General features: G+C 60.7%; 2 protein-coding genes across 7 annotated transcripts in view; one reads left to right on the top strand and one right to left on the bottom strand.

Annotated features, from left to right (window-relative positions):
- Positions 1-1,338: 1,338 nt before the first annotated feature.
- Positions 1,339-3,295, bottom strand: NIPSNAP1 (nipsnap homolog 1). The gene is given in 10 exon segments (XM_082293780.1): positions 1,339-1,478; positions 1,586-1,669; positions 1,755-1,849; positions 1,958-1,989; positions 2,133-2,273; positions 2,365-2,435; positions 2,542-2,636; positions 2,911-2,956; positions 3,083-3,127; positions 3,130-3,295. Coding segments are annotated over 10 exon segments (741 nt in total). The 5' UTR covers positions 3,197-3,295; the 3' UTR covers positions 1,339-1,413.
- A 6,187-nt stretch (positions 3,296-9,482) lies between these two features.
- Positions 9,483-17,600, top strand: part of NF2 (NF2, moesin-ezrin-radixin like (MERLIN) tumor suppressor) — a 47,010-nt gene continuing 38,892 nt past the window's right edge. For 5 of the 6 annotated variants that reach the window (XM_082293103.1, XM_082293104.1, XM_082293101.1 and 2 more), the window contains exon 1: positions 9,483-9,635. In XM_082293103.1, the coding sequence (XP_082149229.1) occupies positions 9,522-9,635 (114 nt within the window). In that variant the 5' untranslated portion in view covers positions 9,483-9,521. Of the gene's footprint in view, positions 9,636-14,906; positions 15,019-17,600 lie in introns of those variants that run through there. The other variant, XM_082293106.1, reaches the window with a different exon arrangement.

Here is a 17,600-nt window from a genome sequence, read left to right as displayed (position 1 = left end):
CATGACGCGGGGGCGTGGCTTCGATAAATGGGCGTGGCTTAAGCGAAGGGGGCGTGGTCGCTGTCCTTGCTCGCAAACCCGGCGGGAGGGGGGTGGATGGGACAGCCCTCGGGGTGAGACCCTCGCACTGGGGGCACTGGTGGGACTGGGGGGGCTCCTGCTGCAGAAGGGCCCCCACAGGAATAGGGGGAGCTTGGATAGGGGCTCCCGAAGCATTGGAGGGTGTCCGTGGGATTGAGATGGGATCCCCGGTGGCACTGGGGGACATCCATGGGCTTGGAAAGGGTTCAGGATGGGGTCCCCAGGGGCACAGGAGGTACCTATGAGATTGGGATGGGATCCCAAATGGCACTGGAGGACATCCATGGGCTTGGGATGGGATCCCCAGTGGGGTGAGGGGCATGCAGGGGCTTGGGGGGGGCATGGGATGGGGTCCTCGGTGATGGTGGGAGGATCCATGGATTTGGGGAGGGCTTGGGATGGGGTTCCCAATGGCACTGGGTTGGATTCATGGGCTTGGAGGATCACGGGATGGGGTTCCCAATGGCGCTGGGAGGGGATCCATGGGCTTGGAGGATCACGGGATGAGGCTCCCAGTGGCACTGGGAGGATCCATAGGCTTGAAGGGTCATGGGGTGGTGTCCACAGTAGCACTGGGGGGTTTCAGGAGCTTGGGATGAGGTTCCCAATGGCACTGGGGGGTATCCAAGGGCTGGGCTGGGGCTTCACTTGGAGTGCCCAGTGGTACTGGGGGGATCCAGGAGCTTGGGGGGGGGAACTGGATGGGGTCCCTGGTGGTGCTGGGTGTATCCATGAGCTTGAGGGGAGCACGGGATGGGGCCCCTCATGGCACTTGGGGGTATCCATGGGTTTGTCAAGGGGTTCCCAGCGCCACTGGAGGAATCTGTGGGCAGAGGATGTGGTCCCCAGCAGCACCAGGGCCACACTGGGGTTTTGGGGGGTACCTCAGTGTATCACAGCACCCATGGGTGGGGGGCCTTTGGTGCAGGAAGCACCCATGACATGGGGCAGGGGTTGTGACCAGTCTGGGGGGGTCATACCGAGCACCCCCAGTACCGCCCTCCCCACCCTGAGAGGGGCCCAGGCTTTGGCATATTAAATATTTAATTGGCAGCAAAGGCACCCACTGGGCTCATCAGGAGCAATTAAGCCCCCCCCCACCTCTGCAGCCTGCCCAGCCCCCCCGGCAGCACCATCCTGGGCACCCACCACAGGATGGGGGGCTCCCACCTTCCCCTCCCCGCTCTCATCCCCTCCAGGGCACCCCAAAATGGGCTGGGGGGGAGAGCTGGGGGGGAGCAGAACCCCCCCCCAGGCCTTTCCCAGCAGGGCCAGGGCACAGGCAGGGAGCCCCTGGGGGTGCAGGGACACAGCCCTGGCACGGCCCCCCAGTCACTGCAGGGGGGAGATCTTCAGGGGAATCATGATCCGTGATTCCATGGTCCGGATCAGCGGGACTGGGGAAGGAAAGGAGAGAGAGAGGTGAGGGCAGGAGGTCCCCACAGTGGGATGGGGTACCCAGCACGGGCAGGGGGTCCCCAAAGCGGGTGGGGGTCCCGCTCACCAGTGTAATAAACGTTCTCATCCCAGCCCCTCTTCCTCCAGGCCGCGTTCCTCGTCTCCTCCCGGGACTGCAGATCCCTGTAGGCTGTGGGGAGAGGATGGGGCTGGCACCCTGAGCCCCCCAGCCCAGCCTCCAGGCCGGGGGTGCTCCAGGGGTGACACCCCCTTACCCCAGAGGTGATGCACCACGTAGAGCTCCCCGATCTGGGAGAAGAACCCCCCGACTGCCTCCTGGTTCTCCTGGCGGTATTTAATGGCCCGAGCCCTGCACAAAGCAGGGGACACATGGAGGGGCTGCCCCAGGGGTTCCCCCTTCTCCAGAGGGAGCTTTTCCCACCTTGGATCCCTCCATGCTGGGAAACCAGTGGCTTACCAGTTGTTGCCCCATTCGATCATGGTCCCTGGCTGGAAACAGGGGAGGAAAACCAATCAGAACCCCCCTGCTTGGGGTTTCTTCACCCAGGAGGGAGGAATTTGGGGGGCTGCCCCCCAAAACCTGGGGTATATCAGCCTGAAGACCCCTCCCTGAGGCACGGGGTGACCCCCACCTTCAGCTTGTAGGTCCTCAGCTCGTAGATGTTCGGTCCCTGCCGGGGCTGGGGCTCGTTCCAGAAGCTGAATTCCAGGAGCAGTTGGTTCCTGCGGGACAGCAGCATCCGGCTCCTCTCCTTGCGGAAGTCCAGGTACTCCTGGGGACAGCCCCAGCCGGGGGTTTCGGGGTGGGGGCGACGCGGGCCGGGGGTGTCGGGCACAGGGGTCTCGCCCCCACCCCGGTGGTACCTTGTTCTGCCTGAGCTTGCTCATGCAGTCCATGAGCGCCGGGTACCCGCCCGAGAAGCGCCACAGGTGCACTGCAAAGAGGGTTTTGGGGGTGGGGAAGGGGAGCAGCACCCCAAAATCCCACCAACATCTCCGCCTTCGGAAGTGGAGGCAACGGGATCCGCCACCTGCCCTCACCTGCCTGGTCCTGCTCGCCATACCACGTGTTCCAGTTGCCCACCAGGTCACAGGGGTAGTCGGGGTCCGAGTGGAGCTTGGGCAGCACCTCCTCTCTGTGGGGGCACAGAGGGGGGCAGTGGGGTGGGGGGCAGCACCCCAAAACCCTCCCAGTGCCCCTCTTCGCCCTCCCAGGGTTTGCCCAAACAGGATCTGGAGCAGCTTTGGGGCTGCATCCATTTCACAGCGAGGGAAACTGAGGCACGGCACAGGGACACGGATCCACCCAGGAGCCCCGGGAGCCCTGCACGAGCCCTCCCACCCCTCCCACTCCAGAGCAGCACCCCAACATCCCGCTGGGATGCTGGGAAGCCCCCTCAGTGTGCTCACGTCAGCTTGTTGTAGGCTTCCAGGCACTCCGGCTTCACGTTGTGAACTGCAGGGACAGGAGAGGGGCTGGGAAGGGGGGAAGGAAGGGGAAGGATCCAGGAATGGGGGTCCCAGTGGGTGAGGAGGGGCAGCAGAGCGGGGTGCCCGCCTTCTTCCCAGCAGGAGCACTCACACTGGATCTTGTAGAGGTTGCTGGTCTCCTTCTTGGAGAGGAGGTTGGAATGTGCATCCTTGCGTGGATCCACCTTGTGCACGAAGAGGGAGCGGAACCAGCTGCCCTCGGCATCCCTGGAGTACCCCCTGCGGGACAGCAGGGCAGGGGAGACACCGGGAATGACCGGGAATGACCAGGAATAACCAGCTGGACAGCAAAATGGGATCCAGAGGCCTCACTGCCAGTCCTGCGGGCAGCTGCCTCCGTTGTCTGGCTTCCGGGGGGCCCCGGGACTTCACCGGCTTCTGCTCAGTTCATACTGGGAGCCCTGTCCCAGTTCTAGGGTGGGTCTGTCCCTAGTGCCAGTCTGTCCCCCTGAATCCAGATGGATCCCAGAATCCAGAGGGATTTTGGCCATGCTGCCCCAACAGAGCAAGGGCGCTGCTGTGGGGGTGTGGGACACGGGGGGCAGCCCCATGGGAGCCCCCTCAGCCCCAAGGGCCACTCCAGTGGCAGTGACCCCTCCATGGGCAAGGGGACATGGGGCAATGGGGGCATCCATAGGATCCCCTTTACCCAGGGGCTGCTCCAGTGGTGGTGACCCCTCCGTGGGCAAGGGGACAAGGGGACATGGGGCGACGCGAGCTGTCCCCCAGCCTGTCGCCCGGGGTCCCCCATCAGCCCCAGGGGTGGCTCCGGTGCCCCGGCGAAGGTCGGGTCCTCCCCAGGGTAGTGGCGGGGGGGGAACGGGGCCCCTCGGCCCCGGGTCCGAGCTGCGGCCGGACCTTTGTCCCCAGTGAGGCAACGACCGTGGGGCCACTCCGGGGGCCGCCCGCGGGGTCCGGGAGGGCCGCGGGGTCCGGGGAGGGCTCAGGGGGCTCAAGGACGGGGTTGCGGGATCCTCGCCCGGGGGGATGAGGGGAGCGGGGGGGGATGCAGGGTCCGGAGGGGGTGAGGGGTGCAGGAGGGGATCAGGGTAGCGGGGTGTGGGTGTCCCGACCCGGGGAGATGCAGGGTCCGGAGTCCGGGAAGGATGAAGGGTCCAGGGGGAGGATCAGGGGAGCGGGGTGCGGGGGTCCCCTACCGGGGCGCTGCGGGAAGCGGGGGGGATGCGGGGGCAAGGGTAGGGATCAGGGGTCTCAGAGGCGGGGATACGGGTGTCCCGGGCCGGGGGGGATGCGGAGTCCGGGGGGAATGCGGGGTCCGGGGGGGTGGGGATCGGAGGGCTCAAGGGAGCGGGGTGCGGGAGGATGCGAAGAGCGGGGGAGATCTGGGCCTCAAGGCCTCAGAGGTGGGGTCTCAACCGGGGGGCATGCGGGGAGCAGGAGGGATGCGGGGTCCTGGGGAGATGCAGAGTCCAGGGCGGGAGGATGCGGAGTGTCCCCGCCGGGGGAGATGCGGGGAGCGGGGTGGACGCAGAATCCGGGGTAGGATGAGGGTTCCGGGGATGCCGCGGGGGCTCTCAGGGCGGGGGGTCCAGGGGTCCCCGCCCGGGGGGCCCCCACTCACCGCGCGCCCCGCGGGGCCGCGCCCGCGCCCCCGCCCCGCAGCCGCCGCAGCGCCGCGCTCCCGCCGCGCGCTCCCGCCGCCATCTTCCGCACCGGGGCGGGGCCGCGCGCGGCGCGTGCCCACCGGGCCCCGCCCCCTCGGCCCGGCCCCGCCCCCTCAGAAGCTGGCCTGCAGCAGCGTGATCCTGATTGGCCGCCCGGCCGCACCTTCGCGCGCCCAGCCACGCCCCCCCGCCCCCGCCCGCCGCCGCCGCGACGCGTCATTGGATGCCGGCGCGGGGGCGGTGCCCGTGGGTCCGGCAGCGCTCGGCAGCCAATCAGAAGAGGCAGTTGGAGAAGCCGGTGGCTGATTGGTCCCGATGTCTCGCTCCGGCGCTGCTCCGGGGGTGCGGAGCTTCCGCGGGTTCCGCCCTGGGGAGGCGGGGTCAGAACCGGCGTGCCCGGGGGCGTGGTCGGGGCGTGGTCGGGGCGTGGTCGGTGGGTGTGGCCGGGGGGGCGTGGCCGGGTCTCACCTGCGGGCGCGGGCTCGGGGCGTTCCCGGGGGCCCCCCCCCGTGTCCCCGGTCCTGGGGGGACACCCCCGCGTCGGGGGCTCCTCCTGGGCTTGTGGCACCTGAGGAAGGGCACAGGGAGCGCTGCTCCGGCGTCCCCAGAGCCGCTCCTGCCCCAGACCCCCCTCTCTGCCCAGAGCCCCCCCCCGCCCCATAGCCCCCCCATTTTGCCCCATAACCCCCTCCCACCCCACAGATCTGCACCACAATCACCCCAGTACTTGCCTCCCCTCTGTTCCCCCCGCCCAGTACAAGTCCCAATGCTCCCCCCTCCCTAGATCTCACCTCGCCGGGGGGCAGTGGAGGCACTGGGGGGCAGCGAGGAGGGGGCACGGGTGGGCCCCCCAGCCCCCGACCCGGGGAGTGTGTGGGCAATGGGGGCGAGGCGGGACCTGTGCTCCGGACTTCCCGGGGTGTCTGCAGGGAGAGGGAGCGGGGGGAGCTGGGAAGGGGGGAGAAAACAGGGGTTAAAGGGTTAACTGCCCCCAAGTGACCCCCACTCCAGATTCCTCAAACCCTCTCTGACCCTTACAAAGCCTCCAACCTCCTCCTGCAGCCTGGGATCCCCCAAATTCCTCAGTACCCTGGCCCCCTGTGCCCCCCGCCATGGACCCAGGCCCCCCGTGCCCCGCTCACCCGGGCAGGGCCGATGCCCCCCGGCGCAGGGCGCAGACCCAGGCGTGCAGCTCCTCGGGGGTCTCAGCCCCCAGGCAGTAGGTTCGCATCCCGGGATGTTCAGCCTGGGAATGGGGGATCCTTGGTAGACGGGGCTCAGGTATCCGGGTCCCATGCTCCCCACCCAGGGCACCCCCGGATCCCGGCACCCAGGGGGCCGGGGCTGACCGTGAAGAGGAATTGGGGGGCTCGGGGGGCGCGGGGGGCGGGGGGCAGGACGCGGATCTCGTAGCCGGGCAGGGGGAGGCCGCCCCGCACTTGCTGCTCGCTGCTGTCTGGGGGACAGAGGAGGGGTCACAGTGGGGGCACCAGAACCCCCCTCTGCACCCCGATCTCTCCAGTACCATCAGGGAGAGGCCGGGGAGCTGCTCTGAGTCCCACCGGGTGTCCCCAAGCCTCCCGGAACCCCTCAGAACTTAGAACCCCACCAAGGATTTCTTCAAGCCCCCAGGGACCCCCGATCCTGGCGGGATCCCTGATCCAGCCAGAGACCCCCCAATCCCCCAGAATTCCCAATGCTCCAGAGACCCCAATTCCCGGGGGATCCCTGACTCCCCCAGACACCCCCGAATGCCCCAGCGATCCTAGATCCCACTGGAATCCCTGACCTCCCTAGGGACCTCCAACACCCCAGGGACCCCCCAATCCCCCAGGATTCCTGGTCCTCCAAGGACCGCCCAACATCCCAGGAACCCTGAGCCCCTCGGGAATCCCCAAGGAGTCAGGGACACTCCGGGGATCGCTGACCCCCCAGGGACCCCAGGTCACCCAAGACCCCCCTCACCCCCAGGTCCCCACGCCCTCCGGGTGTCGCCAGAGCCCCCCGGCCCCCCTCACCCCGGTAGTAGTAGAGGCAGAGATCCACCAGTACAAACCAGCGGCGCTTCCAGAGCCGCAGCCCCGAGCTGTCCTGAGAGGCGGGGAGGGGGAAGGGGGACAGGGGCTGAGCCCCCGCAGCCCATCACCCCACCCCAGGACCCTCAATCTCTTCTGATCCCCCCGGGACTCCCTGCCATGCCAGACCCCCAAACCCCATAATCCCCCCCGCACCCTCTTCCATCTGAGACCCCATAACCACCCCACACTGCCCAGTCCGACCAAGTGTCTCCGACATCCCCAAACCCCCCAAACCCCATAACCCTCCCTCACCACCTCAGGTCCCCCCAACCCCCTCTGATCCCCCCCAAGCCCCATATCCACCGCCAGGACCCCCTGACACTCTAAACCCCCCCAACCCTGTACACCCTCCAGCTCCTCCCCACCACCCCAGGTACCCCCAAATCCCACAAGCCCCCCAGAACTCCCCACCTCAAACCCCATACACGCCCTGAATTCCCTCCCCAGCCCTCCCCGCGCCCCCTGCCTCACCTGCTTGTGCAGCCAGCCCTGCATGGCGGGGGGGGTGCGGGGGTCTCTCCGCAGCGCCTGCTCCCCCTTTCCAAAGGCGTGGACCCTCGGCACGGGCCGGCAGGGCTGGGCAGGGGAGTCACCCATGGCAGGAGGCCAAGGAAGGCCCCCCCAGCGCCCCCCTACCCCAATTTATCTTTGTACCCCACAATGCCCCCTCAGCTGCCCAGGGCTCCCCCCTTGTGCCCCATAAGTCCCTATGGAGTCTTGGGCTCCCCAAACCCCCCAGTGCTCCGCATGCCCCCCTCGAGTTCCCGTGGGTGCCCAGGGCTCCCCAAGAACGCCTCCCAACCCCTACAACCCCCCCCAAACCCCCCCGTGGTTCCCCAGTTTCCCCCCTCATGTCCCCCACCCCTTTCGCCCACCTGGCTGCGGGGGCCCGCGGGGGCGGGGTCCCGGCGGGCGAGGTCGTCGCTTTCTGCCATGGGGAGTCCTGCGGGGGGGTCCCCGTCAATGTTCCCATTGTCCCCGCGGGGACAGAGGCCCCGTTCTTTCCGCTGCGGAGGCGGGGGCCGCTCCTGGACGCCTGGGCCCCCCCGGGGGTGTCGGAGGAGCTTCTCAGCTCCCGCTGGTCCCTTCCCCCTCCTACTCCTGCCCGGTTCGGGTCGGCCTCGTTCCCCCGTGCTGGTCCCAGTTCCCGTCCCCGTAACCCCGAACTGGTTCCAGTTCCCGTCCCGTTACTCCATGCTGATCCCAGTTCCCGTCTCGTTATCCCCGTGAAGGTCCATTTTCCGTCCCAGTATCCCTGAACCCCTCCGTCCCAATTCCCACGCCGTAATCCCCGTGCTGGTCCCAGTTCCCGTCCCAGTATCCATAAACTGGTCCCAGCTCCCGTCCTAGTAACCCTGAACTGATCCCAGTCCCGTCCCGTTATCCCCGTGCTGGATTCAGCTTCCGTCCCACTACCTCTGAGCGGGTCCCAGTTTCTGTCCCATTCCCAGCCCGTTATCCCACACCGATGGGGGTCGCAGTCCCTCCCCTTGCCCTGGTGACGGGCACCGTCCCATCATCCCAGCGCCGGTCCCAGTTCCATTACCGCAGCTGGTTCTGCTCCCAGCCCTGTCCCGTGTCCCGGTATTGGTGCCAGTCCCGTCCCGTTGCCCCGCGCTGGTCCCAGCCGCAGTCCCAGTCCCGGTCCTGCCCCGTGTCCCCGCCCGCGCCGGGCACTGGTCCCAGGCTCTGCTCCCACCCACGAGCCCGGACACCCGGGTCCCCCCGGGACCGCGTGGGCCCCCTCGCCCTGGCAACCACCGAGGGGCAGCCCCCCGCGTCCCGCGTCACACAGGGAACCCCGGTGTGCGGGGACACCCTCGGCCCTGGGGACACCCGTGACACGGGGTCACCCCGCGGCCGCGGGGACAACGGAGGCAGCGGAGACACCTCAAGGACCTCACGGACCCACAAACCCCGATCACCTCAGGGATCCCTGACACCCCGAGGACCCCTTATACCCCACGGACTCTGGACACCTCCGGACGCCCCCAGACCCCTGACACCCCCACGGACCACTGACATCCACGGACTCCGGGCACCCCAGGAATCCTTGGCACCCTACGGACTTCGGATACCCCAGGACCCCGGACACTCCTCGGACTCCTGACACACCATGGGCCCCAGACATCCCGGGGACCCCGGACTCCCCACAGACCCTGGACACTCCGGGTGACCCCGCGGATCCCGAACACCCCACTGACCCTCCAGAGACCCCGGACTCACCACAGACCGCCCAGAGACGCCGGACATCCCTGGATCCCGGGCACTCCGCGGACCCCTGACACCTCACGGGCCCCGCACACGCCAGGGTCTCCTGCCACCCTCCCGTGTCCCCGTGTCCCCGTGTCCCCGTGTTCCCGTGTCCCCGTGTCCCCGTGTCCCGGTGTCCCCGTGTCCCCGTGTCCCCGTGCCCCCGTGTCCCGGTGTCCCCGTGTCCCCGTGTCCCGGTGTCCCCGTGTTCCCGTGTCCCCGTGTCCCCGTGTCCCGGTGTCCCCGTGTCCCCCCACGCCGGGTCCCGGTGCCCGCCCCGTCCCACGCCCGCGCCTGCAGCGCGCTCCGCCCGCCACCAGGGGGCGGCATCGCCACGTCCCATCGCTTCCTCACACCTCCCTTATGGCCCCGCCCCACCCCGCCCCTTCCATTGAGCGGCGTCCGTTCTACCCAATCACAGCTGCTTCTACTCCCGCCTCTCCAGTCTTGCCCTTTCTATTGGCTACGCGGCGCGGCGGGGGCGGGCGCTCCGCGCGGCGGGGCCAATAGCGTGGCGGGGGGGCGGAGCCGGGCCGCCATGGCGCCGCCGCCGCGCTGACCGCGCCGCGCCGCCATGGCCGGGGCCATCGCGTCCCGCATGAGCTTCAGCTCCCTCAAGCGCAAGCAGCCCAAGACCTTCACCGTGCGCATCGCCACCATGGACGCCGAGATGGAGTTCAGCTGCGAGGTGACGGCCCGCGCGGGCGCGGGGCACGGGGGTCCCGCTGAGGGGGGACGGGCCCCCCCGGACACCCCCACACCCCCTGAGGCGGCCCGGGCCCCCCCTCCCCGTCCCTCCTGACCCTCCGCCGGTTCCCGGGGCCTGCCCTGGGCCAGCAGTGGCCCAGCCTTGTTTTGGTTATAAGTCAGCGTTATCCTGATGTGATCCGGCGTGATTTTGGTTATAATTGGACATTATTCTGGTTGTAATTCGTCTTTACTTCGGTTGTAATTCACCTTTTCTTTGGTTATAATTCGGCTTTATTTTGGTCATAACTTGGCTTTATTGTGGTTGTAATTCAGTGTTGTTGTGGGTGTAATTCAGTTGTATCCTGGTTATAGTTTGGCTTTATTTTGGTTATAATTCATCCTTATTATGTGTGTAATTCAGCATTGTTTTGGTCATAAATTGTTTTGGGTTTTTTTCTGGGTCTAATTTGGCTTTATCCTGGGTGTAATTTGGCATTCTGGTTGTAATTCAGTTTATATTTTGGTTATAATTCAGCTTTATTCTGGCAATAATTAATCTTTACTCCAGGTGTTATTTGGCTTCATTCTGGTTATAATTTGGTTGCATTCTGCGTATAACTTGGCATTATTCTGGTTAGAATTCAGCCTGTACTTTGACTATAATCCAGAGTTACTCTGGCTATAATTCATCTTGATCCTGGTTAGAATTCAGCTTTATTCTCATTACAATCCAGCTTCATTTGGGCTCTAATCCAGTGCTGTCCTGCCATCCCAGCCCAAGCCACCACTACACGGTGGCTGTCACAGGGCTCGAGGAATCTCAGTGTCAAGGCTTGAATCCACAGGAATCCAACTCCCAAGTGCTCTGCAAACACCCGAGGACAGAATTTTGGCATTTTCCTGAGTTCTTAGCTCACCATGATGCTGAGGGATGCTCCAGGGGGTTGGGTCTGGCTTTTCTCTGCTAATTTCCCTTTTTTGGGCCCTTGGAACTTGTAAAACATTCTCCCAGGGTGTTGCTGCCAAACCCCGGGATCTGCTCTGCTTTTCCTGCTTTTTCAGCTGATCCAGAGGGATTGGCCACACAGGCATTGAAACCATCTCTCCCCACTTCAACCTTTTCATTTAATGGTTTATATTTCATTAGCCTGACCCAAACCCTGACGGAATCCCAGCACCCATCAGCCAAGGGGTGTTTGTCATCACCAGTTCCCTTGCTCTGGAAATCTCTTGTCAGCCCTGAAGAACTTCCTGCTTTTCCTGGGGATTCAGGATTTGCTCTAGACAGCCATGTGAGCTTCCCACTTCCAGCAGAGCACAAGTGTCCTGGCTCTGTTGTTCCTGCTTTCTTTCCCGAGGCTGCAGCAATAACTGGGGCTGGAAAGTAAATAATTACTCATTTCAGTGGTGTGGTCGCGTGTCATTTCCCCTTGGGATCAGGGGCTTTGTGCAGTGGTGAAGCAGCGCTCCCGTGGGATTTGGCTGTGGAACTTGAGCATCTCCAATTGAGTTTTCTGGGGGAGGTTCCTGCCAAAAGAACTTGTTGCTGCAGATAGACTTCTGCAGCTGCAGGGAGCTCAGGAGCTGCTGCGAGTGTGGCCCTGCTGAGGGCTCCTGGGCCGTGATGGGGCTGGTGCTGGAGGGAGCAGAGGCAATTCAGGCCTCATCCTTCAGCACGGAGTGTTGGAGCAGGAGGGAGGGAAGTGGTCGGATGCAGGTGGGTGATGTTTCACACCTTGCAGGTGAGGAGTGAGTTTTCATAGAATCATGGAATGGGTCAGGTGGGAAGGGACCTTAAAGCTCATCTTGTTCTGCCCCCTGCCATGGCAGGGACACCTTCCACTGTCCCAGGCTGCTCCAAGCCCCATCTAACCTGGCCTTGGACACTGCCAGGGATCCAGGGGCAGCCACAGCTTCTCTGGGAATTCCATCCCAGCCCCTTTCCACCCTCCCAGGGAAAAATTCCTTCCCAATATCCCATCCAGCCCTGCCCTCTGGCACTGGGAAGCCATTCCCTGTGTCCTGTCCCTCCAGGTCCTTGTCCCAAGTCCTTCTCCAGCTCTCCTGGAGCCCCTTTAGGCCCTGCAAGGGGCTCTGAGCTCTCCCTGGAGCCTTCTCCTCTCCAGGTGAGCATCCCCTGATCTCCTAGCCTGGCTCCAGAGCAGAGGGAGCCCTTGGAGCAGCTCCGTGGCCTCCTGGGCTTGCTCCAAGCCCAGGGCAGCCCAGCTTGAGGTGTGAGTTTTATCCAGGCTCTATCTGAGCAGTCCAGCTCCCTGGCTGGATCTCTGTCCCTGTTTTTGTGTTGTCCTTGGGAGGCTCCTTGTTTTGCTGACTCTGCAGAAACATCCACTGGGTGGATCAGATGGATCAGACACACCTCGAGTCTCTGGGATTGGGAAGGTGGCCCAGGGAAGGGTTTGGCTTGCTCCACACCCACAGTGAGACCTGGAGTGTGGAGGGGAGTTTGCACACTCGTGAAAGTCAGTGGGGTAGGAGAGTTGATTTTTGGGAAAGACTGTGCTCCTCCCTGGAGGAATCAGGTCCCTATCCCAAGCTGTGCCGGGAGAAGAGTGAGCAGCACTGTTGAGCCAAGTGTCTGTGTGCCTTGAGGTGTCTTTGAGCAGGATGGAGAGCTGCTGACCCCAGCAGGAGGTTGGGAGAGGGAAATCTGCCTCACAAACACTTGAGAGGATCAGTGGAAGGACGTGCAGTGGGAATCCTGCAGTTTGGGGGCTCTTGAGATGTGTTTTTGTGGCCTGTGAGTGGCACCTGCTGCTGACAGGGACAGAGAGCTGCTGATCTGTTGGATGGCTGGAGTTGATCTTCCATGACCCCTGGGGATTCCTTCCAGCTCAGGACATTCCATGATTCTGTGACCCAGCTGACTCACCTTCTTTCTCAGTGTTAATTTTTCAGTCTGCTCCCTAGAAATCCCCAGCCATGCATTTTAAGGGATTAAACCTGCTTTGCATCTGTTTATTCTGCAGTTGATGGCTCTAAATTGAGCCTAAATCTAAAATAATTCCTAGAAATGAAATCTTAGTCTTTCTAACACGGTGATGGAGATTAATAATCACGGTTGGGGTTTCACTTTAAAGACTTAAAATTTGTTTGGGGAAATCTTGGAGGCACGAAGTGAGTGTCTTCCTTTTGTTACTTCCATCACAGAGGTTTGAGCTGTACCTAATTAATTGATAACATCTGGTGGAAGGGTAGACACTTGCATAGCTCTTCAATCCCTGTGCTAAAGCAACCCCAGCTGCCTCACCTTCCTGAGAACCTCAGCCATATGGAAGCCTCTTTCCTGTGAGGGTGGGGAGGCCCTGGCACAGGGTGCCCAGAGCAGCTGTGGCTGCCCCTGGATCCCTGGCAGTGCCCAAGGCCAGGCTGGAGATTGGGGCTTGGAGCAGCCTGGGACAGTGGAAGGTGTCCCTGCCCATGGCAGGGGTGGAACAAGATGGACTTTAAGGTTCCTTCCCACCCAAACCATTCCCTGATCCATTCAATAATGAAAACCCCAGGGTATTTTTGAGTCCACATCCAAAGCACTGTTTATCCCGTCCCTCGAGTGGGATGGCAAAGGTGTGGTGCAGCTGGTGTCAGGTTGGTCTCACCCTGTCCCATGTGCAGTTTTTCCCCTCTTAAGGACCAAGTTCCCTGGCTGATGGGAGAACCCACCCATCTTTCCTTTGGCCTCATGGGTGTCTTTGCCAGTTTCTTCCTCTTGCAGTGCTCAGTCCCATTATCGTCTCTCCACCTCAGAGCCACGGCCTGTTTTCCAAAGGGTGTGTTTTTTCTTTATCCTTTTCTGTTGTGTTTGTGATCTTCAGCTTGAATCCTGCAGGGATGGTCACTCCATCAAGGTGCAGCTCACTGCCCAGCTGCTTCCCAACCTTAATCCTTTGGCGTCTTAAAAATGAATTGGGAAAGCTTTACAGCCAGCCTGGAGAAACAGCTTAAGTGTTCAAGCAGTGAGAAGAGGCAGGTTTGTGCTGATGTATTTGCTGGTCTAAACATGCATTCCATTATTGCTTCAGTGCTTAAGCTGTTCCTCTCTGTCCAGAGGATAATCCTGGTTGGAAGGGATCTTTATTTTAGCCCAATGCCCCACTCGGTGCAGAGCCAGTTGGATGAGGTTGGATGTAAAGCCCTCGTAAGTAGAAGAGTCCTGATTTCGGGCATGTGCGGCCGAGTGCTGTCCCTTTGTCACCAGACACAGGGAGTTGAGTAGCTGAGCTGCAAAGCTCATCCTCTGGAACAGGAACAACTGAGGATTTGGTGGTGGAAATCTGGGTGGAAATGAGTTTTTGTGGAAGAGCTGGTGCAGTAAATCCGAGTTGGGTTTTGAGCTCTGTCCAGTCACTGCACCAAAATAAAAAAGCAGGAGGAGGAAATCAGGGAGCAGAGTGCCCTCAGCTTCTTTCTGCATTGCAGGATACTTGGAAGGGCGTTTATAAAAATCCATACATTCCCAGTTTCAGGCAGCAGCTTGTGGTGCTGGTAGGGGCAGTGACCTCTTGATGCTGCAAAGCTTCTGCGAGTAGGCACAGACTTAACAGGAAAGACCAGTCTGTGTGCAGGAGCAGCTGTTTTAAAAAGCTGAGAGAAATAATCCCCCTCAGCTACAACATGATCCTCAATAAATTGTTGGGGTACCAGCTGTCAAGTCAGTGTTTGGTTCCTCCATGTGCCTGTGTGTCCTGATCCTGTGCCAGCACTCAGGAGCACGTGCTGCTCTCTTTAAATCTGAGACACAGCAGGTAAGGGCTGTTTCCTCACTCATGTCTTGAAGGGGTTTATGCCCCAAAACCTCAGAATTTCTAGTTCACACCAGTGATGTTTGGGAGTTAATGTTTTGGAGGTGTCTTGCTTGATGCAGTTCATTCCCTTAATCTGTGCTCGTAACTTATGGACATGGATCCTCTTTGGCTTTGCTGCCTCACCCTGCAGCTGAAAAATTCTCTGCATCCTCTGTTCCCCTCACAGCCTCTTCTAAGCCAGTTGGAAACTTCTGTTACTTCTCTCCAAAGACTATTCAAAACTGCTGTCAATCCCCAGACTCTGTTAATTAATCCAGAGATGTGTTGATGCTGAGGGGAAGGAGGGAGGGCATTTGGGACAGTAAATCTTTCTCTTTTGGTGTGTAGACTCCACTTTTGATGCTCTTTAATACCTTTTTTTTTTTTTTTTCTTTGTACAGGCAGTGTCTTTCGAGTAGGTGGTTTTTGAAATTAAAGGTACTTGAACAGGGAAGCAGCCCTGGGAATAATCTCCTTACTTGGAGCACTGGTAGGGAATCACACAGCCCTTGCAATGGGAAGAGAGGCATTTAACCTGGCTTCACTCCGAGGTGAACTGCTGGCTGCCCCTCTCCTGCCCGGGTGAGCTGTCTGTGTTTGGAGCTCAGGAGTGGGTAAGGGTTCATCAGAGCAGGTCAGGCTGCTGCTGAAACACCCTGTGTCCATCAGCAATCAGCTCCTGCATGGAGGAAGGGCTTGGGGCTGTCGCTTCCCTGGGCAGGGAGCAGTGTTGGACTGCAGGTGTGTAAGTGCAGCACACAGACAGCTCTGGCTGGTGTTACAGCTCTGTGCATCCTTCACAGAGCTCCCTGCAGGATCAAAATCCTCCTTTCATCCTCTTGGAGCTTCTTGCTCTGCACCGAGCTGCTGTGTGACCCCGTAACTCTTCACCTCTGTGGCCCAACTTACAGGGTGAGGTGAGGCTTTGGAACATGGAACCATGGAATGGTTTGGATTGAAAGGGGCCTTAAAGCTCATCCAGTTCCATCTTCTGCCATAGGCAGGGACACCTTCAACTATCCCAGGTTGCTGCAAGCCCCATCCAGCCTGGCCTTGGACACTTCCAGGGATCCAGGGGCAGCCACAGCCTCAGTCTGTGCTTACAGGGAACAATTCCTTCCCAATAGCCCATCTATCCCTGCCCTCTGGCAGTGGGAAGCCATTCCCCCTTGTCCTGACCCTCCGTCCCTTGTCCCACATCCCTCTCCAGCTTAGGAAGGTGCTGGAAGGCAGCTGAGGTCTCGATGGACTAGGTGAACCCCCTCAGCTCTCCCAGCCTGGCTCCAGAGCAGAGGGAGCCCTTGGAGCAGCTCCGTGGCCTCCTCTGGACTGGCTCCAGCAGCTCCAGGTCCTTCCTCTGCTGGGCCCCTGGAGCTGGAGGCAGCTCTGCAGGTGGGGTCTCACCTGAGGGGGGCAGAGGCCACGTTGTCACCAGTTGTTGTCCCCTGCCTCTCCCTGGCTCTGTCTGGTCACAGCCGCCTGCTCTCCGTGTTCCCGCTCCGTCTCTGTCTCAGGCAGACACCACGGAACGTGCTTGGCTGCACCATCTGCATCCTCACGCCTGGGCGCGTTTTTGGCCTCCTCGGTGGTTAACAGAAATAGGTTTTAATTAAAAGCTCATTATCGAGTTGTCGTGTAGCATTAGTAAATAAAAATAACTTTTACAGCCCTGCCTTGTGACTCAGGAAGTGGCAATTGAAAATATTTGACATCACTTTATTTAAAAAAAAATGGACAAATGTTACATTTTTGATTCCCTGTTTGCTCCAAATGGGCTTTAAATCTAAATAAATGGTTGTCTGTGGCACTCTGGTTATCATTCAGGTCCAGAAGGAGAAATAAGTGTGGTCTGCAGTCTCAAAATCATCTCCATTTCAGTTGTAGACTGTTGGGGGCATCTCCTATGGGACGGGGTTTTGGAATAGCTACAGCCTGTATCCATTTCCTCATTCCCGGGTGGTTGGTGGAGGGATGCTCTGCTCAGGCCCAGCTCTCTCCCTTCTGCCATCGCCACCCCTGCTTCAGTGAAGAGGTGTCGTGTTCTCTCGTTAAAATTTGATTCTAAACAGGAATAACTTCACTCTGTGGAAGCTGAGCACTTTTTCCTGGGGCTCAGTCCCCTTTTCCCAGCAATCCTTTGGCTGTCGTGTCACAGCAGGGGCTCTTGCCTCTCTTCTCATCCCTAGCACAGAGCTAACACCTAATAAAATGATCTGCAAAGCATAAAGCCATTTTCTGTGTTATTTGCAGGTAAATTGGTGCAGTGAAATCCTCTGTAAATGTGAGTCACTTCTGCAAGGTCGAGCATTAACCTCGTCCCGTGGGTGAGGTGTGCAGGGACTGCTGCCATGGGCTTCCCTGGGAAGCAGCTAAGATTTCGTGTCCTCTGCTCACTTGTTTGTGCCCTTATTGCCCAGCCTGATCCCAGGAAGAGCTGAAGCTCTGGGGGTTTGTGTTTGTGATGAGGAGAAGGTGAGATCTTCATCTGCTCCCCCTGTGCAGAGCCAGGTTCTGTTCCCTGGAGTTTGGGCAGCTCCCTGTTGTCCCAGGAGAGCCTCTTGTGTGAGGAACCTAAATATGAAATTAAACCCATCCCTCTTGCTTCCCCTTTACCACATTTGACATTGTTGGAAGGAAAGCGTCAGCCTGACAATGTTTTGGGAATCTCTTTTCTGTGTAGACCCCTTGCTCAACCCTCTCCATGCAGGATGGTTGCACCCCCTTGTCCCTTGCTGCCCATTTTATAGAATCATGGAATATCCTGAGTTGGAAGGGACCTGCAAGGATCATTGAGTCCCACTCCTAGCCCTACCCAGACACCCCAACAACCCCACCCTGGGCATCCCTGGCAGCGCTGCCCAAACGCTCCTGGAGCTCTGGCAGCCTCGGGGCCGTGCCCATTCCCTGGGGAGCCTGGGCAGTGCCCAGCACCCTCTGGGGGAAGAACCTTTCCCTGCACTCAAACCTAAACCTCTTGACAGCTCCATTCCCTAGCTTGCCCTCCCTCCTTGTCACCCCCTGATGAGGGGACCAGACAACCCTTCTGCTCATTTTTGGAGCTACTTTATCGACTTGGGAGCTGAGGAGCAGTTGTGAAACTTGACAGAGAGGTTATGCTCCGAAATAAATCGCGCAGTTGGCTGCGAGTTGGAAATGACTCCCAG

The sequence above is a fragment of the Coloeus monedula genome, assembly GCF_965178545.1.
Source record: "Coloeus monedula genome assembly, chromosome: 18".
In the NCBI taxonomy this organism is placed as follows: domain Eukaryota; kingdom Metazoa; phylum Chordata; class Aves; order Passeriformes; family Corvidae; genus Coloeus; species Coloeus monedula.
This window is presented reverse-complemented; position numbering and strand designations above follow the sequence as displayed.